A 13559-nucleotide genomic window follows, 5' to 3' on the forward strand; every position below is an offset into this window, starting at 1 on the left:
CTGCCAATATTAATTTTACTTCCAGTCCTTTGAGTTCTAGGCAGGTATAAATACATCCACTAGCCACATTCCACATCAAAAGTCCTCTGACACGAGCACACAGACAACCCTTTGGCTTTCTGTGGGATAAAAGGCGCAGTATACTTTGTTGGCAGAAACAAATGGTGCCTTTCACTTTGTACCACAAGACCTGTGCTTACTATAGAAGAACTGTAATGATCTGGGTATACTAGAGAGTTTTATATCACAACTTGGGGGAAATTAAGGCTATTATAGCAAGAAGTACACTTTGTATCTTGAGAATGTTCATCATTTTAAAGAAATCATCATCTAAGGTTTTCAATTCAATCAAAGTGGAGAGTAAAAAAAATCTACCCACACCTTCTAACTCCAGGAATTTTTTTTTTTTTTTTAGGTTCTTTCATTACCTAGTATTTCCTGAATGAGACGATGAATGAAATAGTTATAAGAAGGTGTGTCTATGTTACTCTTCTGACTTTACTTCTCCCAGATCAATTTCAAATATTTTTTTAAAGATTATTTGAGAGAGACAGAGAGCATGAGCAGGGGGGAGGAGCAGGAGAGGGAAAAGCAGACTCCCCACTGAGCAGGGAGCCCGACAGGGGGCTCGATCCCAGGACCCCGAGATCAGACCTGAGCTGAAGTGAGGCGCTCAACTGACTGAGCCACCCAGGTGCCCCTATTTATTAATTTTTTTAAATAGGCTCCACACCCAACATGGGGCTTGAACTCCCGACCCTGAGATTAAGAGTCGCATACTCCCACCAACTGAGCCAGCCAGGCCCCCTCAATTTCAAATACTATTTTAAAAAAGAAGTTTGGGAAAGATTCTACAGCTTCTTTGTTCATTAGATGTTCTATGTTCTGGGGAAAAGAGGGCAGGCATCTAGCACAGTCGGGGAAAAGTGTGAAGCCAGTGAGACAGGTGGTGAGACATCTGAATCCAGCAGGGGGATTTGTTTTTTATAAGAGCTGTGAGGTAGAATTCACATACTATAAAATTCATCCTTTTAAAATGTACCCAATTCAGTGGTTTTTAGTATATTCAGAGTTGTACAACTATCACAATGTCTAATTTTAGGATATTTTTATCACCCCAAAAAGAAATCCTGTGCCGATTCCTCCCTTCCCCTAGCAACTGCTGGTCAACTGTCTGTCTTTGTGGTTTTGCCTATCCTCAGAGGGGAGGGCGTACACAATACAGTTGCCTTGTGGGGAAAGTAGTATACTAATAATAATTCCTTGAGTTTGAGCACTTAATGGTTTATAAAATGCATTCACAAAGTCACCTAAGTATCAATAAATATCACAAAATCAGTAAGTATTTCCAAAGTGCCTTCCTGTAGGAATGATTAGCGTCTCAGCTCTAATGAAGCCGGTGAAGCCCTAGAAGGGGACTTGCCTAGACCCAATCCTAGGCTTTGCTGGGGTCCTTTCTCCACTAGTACCATTAGTTTCTGCACACGAGGGGGCTCACCAGAACAGTGACCCTGCAAAGAAAAGTCAGGGGACATGGAAGCATAGTCTCTTGGAGGATAGGCACTTTTTGTTTCATAAGCTCATTTCTTGGCCAACTCCCTTCCTCTCTCTCTCTCACAGAATTAGGAAAGAAATGCTTATGAAACAGAAATATAGAACAGAGGATGACCCTAGTACCTGAGACAGATATGGGCCTGAGAATGGAATGGGAAGGTAGAACCAGCCCAAAGGGACAAGGTAGAGTGCTGGATCGAGGGTTTGATGTAACTTCCTCTGGAAGCATGGGAAGAAGATGGGTCCTGCCTCATTGGTAATTCCCGGCCCTAAATCTCTTGGTTACACCTAAGTTTGATCTGATTTCAACTGAATGGATGTTCCACAAAGGCTCTTTCTAGTTACAGTTCGTGTTTTATAATTTTATGAGATGATTTTTAGTTAGTAGGAAGGGACTCCCCTACATACTGGTGATGCCCAGCCTATAAAACAGCGTCCTTAAAGAAACAGCCCCATTTCTGGGGCACCTGGGCGGCTCAGTCGGTTAAGTGTCTGACTCTTGATTTCCGCTCAGATCATGATCTCAGGGTCGTGAGATTGAGCCCCGCTTGGGGCTCTGTGCTCAGCAGGGAGTCTGCTTGAGATCCTCTCCCTCTGCCCCTTCCCCTGGCTTGTGCACACGCTCATGCGCGTGCTCTCTCTCTCTCAAATAAATAAATCTTAAAAAAAAAAATAGCGCACTTCCATCATCACCCCTATTACCCATTTCCTGCTTACGTGCTTCAGGAACTGGCTGGGAAGTCCACCTTTCTGGGGTTTCGGGGAAGACTTTAGACAGCTGCTTCTTGTAGCAATTGAGGTTTTCCAGGAAAATGTGGTCTGTCTTCGCACCAATCTGGTGTATGATCTGGACTTGATCTGTAAACACATAAAAGAAATAAGGAGTCCCTAGTACCACCCTCCTTCCTCTCTTGCTGGGTTTTCAGTCACCAGGATCACACCCAATTTCCTTCTGCCTTACTCTTCAGCCCCAAAGACTCATGATTACCATGATGTGGGGGCATCCTTTGAAGGTGACTGTTGCTTGGAAATAGGAGCTAGTAGTCTCATAGAGGCTTGGAAGCCAAGGCGGAACCTACCTTAACTTACAGGCATTGTCCCTTATGAAAAGCTAAGTCCCAATAAAGGGGTATCTAATTCATTTCTTATCAGTCATAAATAACTTCATCTGAATGGAATCTAACGGAATTCCGTTAAAACACTTTAAGAAGACTTTCAGTTGACAGTTTAGGAGCAAGATGGGGCAAGGAAGAATAAACAGCTTGGAACATACAGACCTAGATCATGTATCTTGGAAGCCCAGGCATTGAAAGGATAGCAAGATGGAAGGGGAAGGTAATGGACATTATTGAGCATTGAGCAAGAAGCATTATAGATGCTTTCCTGTCTATTCTTTACTTGAAGTGCTTTTTTTTTAAAAGATTTTATTTATTTATTAGAGAGAGAGAGAGATAGTGAGACAGCACAAGCAAGGAGAGGGAGAAGTAGGGTTCCTGCGAGCAGGGAGCCTGATATGGGGCTCGATCTCGGGACCCTGAGATCATGACCTGAGCCAAAGGCAAACGCTTAACTGACTGAGCCACCCAGGCTTTAAGTGCATTTTTGTTACTATCGTTTTACAAATAAGGCTCAGAGGGATTATATAATTTGCTAAAGTTAGTAGGGAAGGGCTAAACCGGGATCCTCCAGACTTCAAAGCCTGTGATTTTTTTCTAACATAGCAGCTCAATGGGGGATTATCTCCAAGGGAGAGAAAGGAGAAGAGCAGAGAAGAGGTAGTTGTTCTCCAAGCCAAACCTTGTTTGCTTTACAACCCCACACTCCACAACCTTCTTAGTAAGATAAAGGGATAGAGCAAGGAATGGGGCGACAGATTCCTCCCCACCAGATACCTGCCTGCCCCTTGCCAAGACAACCCTCCTGTGCTAGTCACGAGGGGATGTTGGTCTTCGAGGGCCTCTTATCCACACCCATGACTATTTCATTCCCCAGCTGCCTTCCACCTCCCTGCTCCATGCCCACCTCAGCCCCCAGCACAGCACCCCAGCTCTATTACCAAAGTATATCTCCTGTTCAAAGGTGTTGTCTGTGGAGTAAGCAAACTTTCCAGCTCGACGATTCACCTGCCGGAAGTGGCTCTGCTTTGGGGGCTGGCAGATGTTCTTCTTTCCTTTGATATCCTCAGCAGTCTCATTGTTGCCAGGCATAGCTTCAGCTCTCTGCACTGGTGGCAAGTAATTGGGCAATCTTAGCAGGAGGAGAGGGAGAAAAGGGAAAGATAGGAGATGGACCTCCTGCCTTCCATCAGACCCATAGCTCACTCCTCTTTAAGCTCACCTTACATACACATGAGCATCTGGAAAACACCTATGTTTAACTATTGGCCTGTCCCAAAGTGCCAAATGAATATTCAGGCCCGCCAGAAGGGCCTGTCTGCAGCCACCTTCCTCCTCCTCCAGTGGAGCCACTCCGGCAGCCACTGGGCAGCATGGTAGAGTGGCCAGGCTCCCAGCAGTACCTTTTTTATCATGGTGCCCTTAGAGGTTACATGGACTTGGGGAAGGAAACCAATTCCTACATTACTTCACTTTATCATGTGTGTGGCTAAAGACTGTCAACCCCAGTGAACAGATCATAAGCTCCTTAAAGGGTCTCTCATTTACGTTGTATTCCCAGCACTTTGCAGAGTACCTGGCAAGGAGTAGGAAAGCAGTTTATGTTTGTCCAATAAATGAACAAATAAATGGATTCCCACTTCACTTTTAGTTCACTTTTGGGAATCAGATATTGTAATAGCTCTGGTCTTCCCTCGAGCTATAAGTGAGAAGAAGGCAATCTGAGAAATATGCAGTAATCAACCCTCAGGTTGTTTAGTTCTCTGTCTGGTTGCCAGTCAGTTTTTGCATCAGTGACACAGTGGCTCCTTATTCAAAGTGAGACAGAACCAAACCTCAGAGCCTTGAGATCTCTGCCTTCTCTCTCTCAATATGGATACATTTCTGAGAGCACCTAGACAGCAAAATAGCTCAGTCTGCTAGGAAAGGCCAGGAACCAATCCCTCTAAAGGCAATGGTTCTCAACTAGGAGTGATTGGGGTCCCTTAAGGGGACATGTGTCAATGTCTGGAGACATCTTTGGTTGTCCCAACTGGAGAGTGCTTCTGGCATCCAGTGGGGTGCTACTAAACATCCTACAAGGCACAAGACAGCCCCCCACAACAAAGAATTGTCCAGCCCAGGATGTCAGTAGTACCTGGTTGAGCACCTTACTTTAAGGAGATCATAGAGAACAAGTTGACAGTGGAGAACACAAGAGGTTGGTGGGGCAGCAGGTTCTGAAATAAGGAATATGAACCAACCCCGGAGTCCTGGAAGGGGACCCACGGGTTCTCAAAGGTGTGCCTGAGGCCCCAGCCAACGTACCTATAATAAACAGGGAGCAGCAGCTCCGGCTTCTCTCTCTCCTGGGTGGGCAAGATAACGCTTTCATCCTCAAATTCTGCTGTTTCTTCTTTCTCTAGCTGTTTCAGTAGCTCCAGATCGCTAGTGGAAGTAAGCTCATCCCGGATGTGGCTCCAGTCGTATTGCTGGCGAAGAAATCTCTGCCACTTGTTGGGGGATACCCCAGGCCTCAGAGGACGTTTGCTCTGGATCCATCGGGCGGTGCGCTTGTTCAGCTTTTCCAGCACGATGGCTTCCCAGGCTCTGGCCTCCTTCTCAGGGGGTGGCAGCCAGGCTTCCCTCTCCTCCAGGTTCATGTCTGGAGAAAGTGACAGACCTGGCATATCTGGATCCCTGCAGGAATGAGGGATGAGAGGGCAAGATTTTTCCTGGCCCACACTTGCTGGCTTGGATTCCTTTGGCCGCTTCTTAAGATTGGCAGACCTTTCTGTCTTCACAGCCTGGGAGGTGACCCTTGCTGAGGGACCTGAAGAATGCAAGGATTTGAGGCCAGTGGGATTCTCGCATCGGGCCCTGCTGATCTGGGGAGGCTGGATGATGTGGCCTGCCTTGTAGAGATGGTCAAAGTTGTACTGGCTGTAAGGGGTGCTGGGAAGCCCTCGCTGCCATACCACCTCCTGAGAGAAGGTGAGGTTTGTAGCGGCCTTTTTCAAATACTGGTTCTTCAGGTGTGCACAGCGATGTGGGCTAAAGTGGAAGACTGGAGGTACACTGGACACCGAGGCACACTCCTCGTGTCCTGGTTTTGAGTGGGAAAAATTCATGCCCCATGCCAGCCGTGGGGGGAGTGACTGATGGAAATGGTGGGAAAGAAGTGTCTTTCCCTGTTGGGTTCTGGTCATTGTTTCCCAGCAAAAGCTTCCTTCCACACTGCCTGGTCCAGATGCAGGGCTGGAGGTATGACCAGATACCTGTTGAGGGGATGGGAGGAACTGCTGAGAGCTCTAGGTCAGTAGAAATCGGTAGCCCATAGCAGTCCAGAAAGGAAATAAATGGGAAGACGGGGGAGCGGGGGGAAGCCACGTGAGTTAAAAGGACAAAAGAGGGGCGCCTGGGTGGCTCAGTCGGTTAAGCGTCTGCCTTCAGCTCAGGTCATGATCCCAGGGTCCTGGGATCGAGCCCCGCATCGGGCTCCCTGCTCCGTGGGAAGCCTGCTTCTCCCTCTCCCACTCCCCCTGCTTGTGTTCCCTCTCTCGCTGTGCCTCTCTCTCTGTCAAATAAATAAATAAAATCTTCAAAAAAAAAAAAAAAAGGACAAAAGAAAGAAATGGTGCGATATTCTAAATATTCCTTGTATCAGCCCCTTGCTTCCAACACTCCCATTTGTCCCCAAAGCTCAGCCCCTCCTCTCCTTATGAGGGATTAGATTACTGCTTTTCAGCAGTATCCATGCTTCTAATTTTTCCTCATATGTTGCTTTCTGTGTATTTAAAGGGCTTATAGCATAAAGTTCAGACAGCTCAGTCTGGCATTCAGGGTTCTTCATGAGTGTGACCCCTGTTTATGACCTTCTCTGGCCATAACCTCTCGAGTCTCTTAACTCCTCTCTGCGTATTCCTCCCTCTACACAGTGGAGCTTCCTTCTGTGCCCTCTATCTGCAGTAGCCTTTCCTCCATACTTGACAAATTCTATCCATTCTTCCAGGCCTAGGTCAGTTCCTACCCACTCCAGAACTCTTTCTTGACCTATCCAGGCCTCCATATCCCACACAAATTTATAAATCACTCCTAGTCTGTACCAGTTTTTTTTCTTTTTTTTAATTCCAGTATAGTTAACATACAGTGTTAAATTAGTTTCGGGGTACAATCATGATTGCGTACCAGTACTTTCAACTCTCAATCCTATGACACCTCACACTGTTAATTATTTGGCTCTCTAACTATATTGCCCAAGGACCATGTCTTCTGTCTCTGCTGTCCTTCAATATCACCCAGTATTGCTACATTGCTTTCCATATTGCTACATGGTCTTCATTGTTAAAATGTTTAACAGCTACAGAATATTTTACCAAGTAGGTAAATCACCTTTTCCTTAATTATTGGGCAAGCTGTTTTCAGGTTTTAGCTAGCATGGAAAACACTGTAGAGGGTGCCTGGGTGGCTCAGTCGTTAAGCGTCTGCCTTCGGCTCAGGTCATGATCCCAGGGTCCTGGAATCAAGTCCCACATCGGGCTCTCTGCTCGGCGGAGAGCCTGCTTCTCCCTCTCCCACTCCCCCTGCTTGTGTTCCCTCTCTCACTGTCTGTCAAATAAATAAAAAAATCTTAAAAAAAAAAAAAAAAAAGAAAACACTGTAGAGAACTACAGCCTACATTTAGTACTTCTTTTTTTTAAGATTTTATTTATTTGACACAGAGAGAGACAGCGAGAGAGGGAACACAAGCAGGGGGAGTGGGAGAGGGAGAAGCAGGCTCCCCACTGAGCAGGGAGCCCGATGCAGGGCTCGATCCCAGGACCCTGGGACCATGACCTAAGCCGAAGGAAGATGCTTAACCAACTGAGCCACCCAGGCGCCCCGGTTTATTTTATTTTAAAGAGAGAGTGTGTGCGCGCAAGCAGGGGGAGGGGTAGAGGGAGACGGGGAAAGGGAGAGAGAATCTCCAGCAGACTCCCCTCCGAGTGCGGATCCTGACATAGGCTCTGTCCCAAGATCCTGAGATCATGACCTGGGCTGAAACCAAGAGTCAGATGCTTAACCGACTGAGCCACCCAGCGCCCCTACATTTAGTGCTTTTAAAAATAATTTTCCTTCTGAAGTCATTCCTTGGTCTAATAATGATAATTGACAATTAGGAAGTACAAACATACCTCAGAGATATTATGGGTTTGGTTCCAGACCACTGCAATAAAATGAATATCATAATGAAGTGAGTCAAATGAATTTTTTGGTTTCCTAGTGCATGTAAAAGTTTGGTTTACACTATACTGTAGTTGACAGAATGCGTGATAGCATTATGTCTAAGAACCAACGTCCATACCTTAATTAAAAAATATTGCTAAAAAATGCTAACCATCATCTGAGCTTTCAGCGAGTTGTGATCGGAGATCACCATGACAAATACAGTGATAATGAGACAGTCCGAACGATTGCAAGAATTACCAAAATGTGACACAGAGACACAAAGTGAGCAAATGCTGTTGGGAACATGGCACCGATAGACTTGCTAGACACAGGGTTGCCACAAACCTTCAATCTGTCAAAAACGGGAGCATCTGTGAAGTGCAATAAAGTGAGGCCCAATAAAATGAGGTATGCCTGCACTTTGTCAAGGGCTTTACATAGGGAAGATACTCTAACGTGTCTGGGCAGAAGCGGAGGCTCCAAGGGGGTAAATGAATTGCTTCAGGTCATACAGGCCGGAAGTAGAAGAGCCAGGTTTTAAACCTCGCTGCCAGACTGCAACTCCAGAGCACGTAACCTCGGTGCCACGCTGGCTTTCCAGGACCTTCTCTCTTCAGGACTCAATTTGGTCCACTTTCTTCTGCCTATTAAATCTGACTGGTGGGTATATTTCTTTTTGTTCTCAGCCTGCTCTTATCTAGATGTCACTAGGCCAGAATTGATAACCTCACTCAAATTAAATCATACATGATTAATATGACATCAGGAGTTTTTGCACAGAAAACTCATTTAGTTGTTCCATCTCTTCACAACTTTGAAGGCAACATGGCCATAAGGGCACGGAGTATTTTAAAAGTTAGACCAAAAAAGTTATGGCAAGGGTAGAAGGGGGTCATAAGTGATAATTTTCTGAAACAATGCCTACTTTCACTGGTTGAAGATGAATTATTAGATGAAAACAATATTCATGTGCTCGTGCCTTGTGTATTGCCTAATAGAATATTTTATCACTTTTTTTAAAGAATTTACTTATTTGACAGAGAGCATAAGAAGGGGTAGTGGCAGGCAGAGGGAGAGGGAGAAGCAGGCTCCCTGCTGAGCATGGAGCCTGATGCAGGGCTTGATCCGCTTAACCGACTGAGCCACCCAGGTGCCCCACATTTTATCATTTTTAACATATCAGTGTGTCAATTCTTGCTCCTAAGGCAGGGGGCATTTTGATCCCAAACACTTGAAAAACGGATGAGGACTGGTTTCACCCCAAGGTGACTACACAGAATGATTTTGGGTGTCCCCAGATATATATACCCTTTAGCCAGTGGCATACAGAATCTTTGGTTACAATGCCAGCATCCCAGAAAGAATACCGTATTAGCATTATCAGTTATTATAAATTGTCAAGGGATAGTGATTCTCATCTAATATGATGGCTTGTTGAAAAGCAGGAAACTCCCGTGTTTTGAAAAGGAAAGAGGACAGGACAAAATGTCAAAGGGTTTAGTCAAGAGTTTTGTCCTAGGGCGCCTGGGTGGCTCAGTTGGTTAAGCAACTGCCTTCGGCTCAGGTCATGATCCTGGAGTCCCGGGATCAAGTCCCGCATCGGGCTCCCTGCTCAGCGAGGAGCCTGCTTCTCCCTCTGACCCTCCCCCCCTCATGTACTCTCTCTCATTCTGGCTCTCTCAAATAAATAAATAAATCTTTAAAAAAAAAAAAAAAAAGAGTTTTATCCTAGATGGACTTACGGTCAGAAGACAAGTGTAAGGCCAGGTTCTGCACTTCCCAGCCCACCTGGTTTGCCTCAGTGTGCCAGTCTGAAAATAGAGTGTGATATCTGTTGTAATTTAGTGTAGATATGAAGCTCAAAATTAGGGAACATGTATGAAAGTTTTTTTGCAAGCTTCATAGTATTACATAACTGTGAAGGATTATCATTGATTTAGAGCATGGACTATTGCCCCTAAAGGGAAGTCTTTGGGGTCCCACAGTTAGATGGTGCATTGGGCATTTAGGGAACAGGTTAGGAATACTGGGGCCCTTGGCAATTAAAAGAGAAGGTGGATAGAGAGGGAAGAAAAAAACCTATGTATGGAGTTTGGAGCCTCCATATTATCCAAATTTAAATGTTACCTAGACCAACATTGAGGCAAGGTCCTCTCCCAACAAATGGCCTCTTAAGAACCAAAAGCAGGAGGTGCCTGGATGGCTCAGCCAGTTAAGCTGTCCAACTCTTGATCTCAGCTCAGGTCTTGATCTCAGGGTCATGAATTCAAGCCCTGTGTTGGGCTCTGTGCTGGGCATAGAGCCTACTTAGAAATAAATACTTTTTTTAAAAAAGCGCCAAAGCAGAGTGGCACATCCCAGGTGCCTTTATGTACGGACAGCATAAGAAACTGAGGAGCGCCAAGGGCACCTGGGTGGCTCAGTCGTTAAGCGTCTGCCTTCGGCTCAGGTCATGATCCCAGGGTCCTGGGATCGAGTCCCACATCGGGCTCCCTGTTCGGCGGGAAGCCTGCTTCTCCCTCTCCCACTCCCCCTGCTTGTGTTCCTGCTCTCGCTATCTCTCTTTCTGTCAAATAAATAAAATCTTAAAAAAAAAAAAAACAACTGAGGAGCGCCTGGGTGGCTGTTGGTTGGGTGCTTCCCTTGGGCTCAGGTCATGATCCCAGGGTCCTGGGATCGAGCCCCGCGTCCAGCTCCCTGCTCAGCAGGGAGTCTGCTTCTCCCTCTTTCTCTGCTCTTCTGCTCCTCTCCACCGCCCATTCTCCCTCTCTCTCTCTCAAATAAATAAAATCTTTGAACAAACAAATAGACATAAAAGAAATCGAATACACAGCATCCTGTAGTCCGTCAAACCTGGCATAACTGCAGACCAGGTAATCTGGTAAACAGCTATCACTAGCATTATCTCTGCACCTCTAGGAATCTGGCTAGACAGGCAGGAGTCAGGTTAGAAGGGTTAGGCCACATGCCTCCACGTAAAGCCTAATAGAAGAATGCAGATTCAAATGAGTGATATCTCAAAGGTTCCAAATTTAGTTCCACCTTTCGGTTCACCTTCCCAGTCCCCTGCCCTCACCCCCTGATATGGGACCTTTATTCTGCAGAAATAATTGAAGTGGGCTGAATAATTCAAGCTAAAAAGAGTAATACCTTGCTTTTTCCTTGTTATTAAAGCAGCAGAAACCACCAGAGGAGGCTAAAAAGCAATAAACCTTATTAGCACAGTATTTCTGAGAGCTTTTAAAAAGTAATAGACTCACCTCCACCCACAGATTCTGAAGTTTTAAGGTAGGGCCCAAGAGGGGACAGTCAGCTTCCAGGACAGTATTAATGGTTAAGGACCTTCTGTAACAAGATCATTTGAGGAGCTTGTTAAAATGCAGAATCCTGTGTCCTACATCCCAGAATATTGATCCAGTAGGCCATAAGTGAAGCCTAGAAATCTGCAGTTCAACCAGCTCTCACAGGTGTTTATACACATTAATTTCAGAGAAGCCACAGCCCCAATAGGTATCTGTGGGGCGTATGAAGGAAGCATGATGGTGGGGAGAGCAGGATCAGGGAACACAGCCTCTTAACCTGGCTCGTTTCAGACCCCTCCCCCCCCTGCTGCCTCTTTCTCATCAGAAAGGTCCTTCATTTCTCCCCCTCTACTTTCTAATTCCTGTCCCTTGCCATGCCCTCACACAGATCTACTACTGTCTTCTGAGATTACTACGGAAACTCTGCCATAAACATGATTCTGTTCTAACTCTTATCTTACAGATTTCAAAACTGAGGCCTAGAGAGAAGAGATACTATAAAGATCACAGTACTGGTTAATCCCTGAAGCAGTCCTGACCCCTTTGACACCTGATCCAAAATCTTTTCAACTACTTCAGACTGCCTCTCATTCAGCTGATGCTAAAAGCTCTTTTCAAATACTGGTAAAGTAGCAGTGTTTTGAAATTACCTTCAAGACGGCCTCCTGCAACTCAGTCTTCAAGGGGAAGCAAGGTTCTGCATCTTAAACCTTCCTTCGTTTCTTAGGTTCCAAAGCTGTTTATATTGGTTACCAGGCAACCACCTCTTTAGAATTCCATGGGTCTACTAACAGAATTTGCAGGTTCAATCAGTGGTATCCTCAGCTATTTATTTAATTTCCTTTTGTAAACAACTTTGGGAAACTGCATTGTATTTATTGATGGATGGCACAACGGATTTCTTGGTCATTCTTTGAAAATAAACCTCTAAGTCTGTGCAGCTCAATATTTTTTCCCCTACAAGCATTCATAAGTCCTGCTGAGAAAGAGGAAACACATGAACAGCCCACTCTGGCATGCTTCAGATTACTAGGCTGATAGAACAAATAGTAAAGTAGAATGGGTCTGTCTTTGGGGTCTTTTCCATTCCCCTTTCATCTCCACCTCCACTTAATCTCCTTCGATCACATAGTTTAATTCCATCTCTCCTGCTCCCCAAATCCTGGCTAGATGATCAGGTGGTGACACTGTTTTTACAAGGGGACTCTTCAAATCCCATATTTCTATTAGTAAAATCCCAGGCCTCCAGAATACTGGTCTTTAGGAGTTTCCTTATGAAAAGAATTTGTCCTGACAGCAGAAAAGATTTCTGGGCATGAGGTTCTGTCTGTCTTGTTGACCTGGGGCTGTTCAGGTGGTCACTGGATCTTGCTGACCAACTTGAGCACTCACTTTAGTGCCTGGGCTCAAGCTGTGCTTAGACCCTGGGACCCTTAAATAAAATCTTAAAAAAAAAAAATACCCTGAGACCCTTACAAAAGGGGGAAAAGACTGAAAGTCTTAAAATTAAACAGAATTACCATGTGATCTAGCAATTCTACTACTTATGAGTATATACCCAAAAGAACTGAAAGCAGGGATTCTTAAACAGGTATTTGCATACCCATGTTTATAGCAGTACATTCACAATGGTCATTGTGGAAACAATCCAAAATCCATCAGTAGATAAATGGATAAACAAAATGTATTGCACCTAGACAGCAAAATAGCTCAGTCTGCTAGGAAAGGCCAGGAACCAATCCCTCTAAAGGCAATGGTTCTCAACTAGGAGTGATTGGGGTCCCTTAAGGGGACATGTGTCAATGTCTGGAGACATCTTTGGTTGTCCCAACTGGAGAGTGCTTCTGGCATCCAGTGGGGTGCTACTAAACATCCTACAAGGCACAAGACAGCCCCCCACAACAAAGAATTGTCCAGCCCAGGATGTCAGTAGACAAGCCTTAAAATGGAGGGAAATTCTGATACATGCTACATATATGGATGGACGTGAAAGACATAACTGAAATAAGTCAGACAGAAAAGGAGAAATACTGTATGATTCTACTTATACGAGGTACTTTGAATAGTCAAATTCCTAGAGACCGAAAATAAAATAGTGGTTTCCAGGGGATGCAAGGGTTTTCAGCTTGGGCGATAGAGTTCTGGAGATAGTGGTGATGGTTGCATAACACTGTGAGTGTACTTAACTATACACTTAAAAATGGTTAAAATGATAAGTTTTAGGTTTGTATAATACCACCATTTTTAGAAACCCTATTTAATTGTGAAAGCCATGTTATTTTTTTTCTTTTATCTCTCTCTCTCTTTTTTTTAAGTAGGCTCCATGTCCAATGTGGAGCCCAAGGCAACCCTAAGATCAAGACCTGAGCTGAGATCAAGAGTCAGATGCTCAACCAACAGA

At 45.0% G+C, this 13559-nt stretch overlaps 1 protein-coding gene across 1 annotated transcript in view; it reads right to left on the minus strand.

Annotated features, from left to right (window-relative positions):
* Positions 1–6048, minus strand: part of HEATR4 (HEAT repeat containing 4) — a 40065-nt gene extending 34017 nt beyond the window's left edge. The window contains exons 1-3 of the mRNA XM_032405513.1: positions 4977–6048; positions 3611–3801; positions 2272–2412 (exon numbers count right to left, since the gene is read on the minus strand). Coding sequence (XP_032261404.1) covers positions 2272–2412; positions 3611–3801; positions 4977–5857 — 1213 coding nt within the window. The 5' untranslated portion in view covers positions 5858–6048. The remainder of the gene's footprint in view (positions 1–2271; positions 2413–3610; positions 3802–4976) is intronic.
* Between the last annotated feature and the right edge of the window lie 7511 nt (positions 6049–13559).

Source organism: Phoca vitulina, unplaced genomic scaffold (genome assembly GCF_004348235.1).
Source record: "Phoca vitulina isolate PV1807 unplaced genomic scaffold, GSC_HSeal_1.0 scaffold7, whole genome shotgun sequence".
Taxonomy (NCBI): Eukaryota; Metazoa; Chordata; class Mammalia; order Carnivora; family Phocidae; genus Phoca; species Phoca vitulina.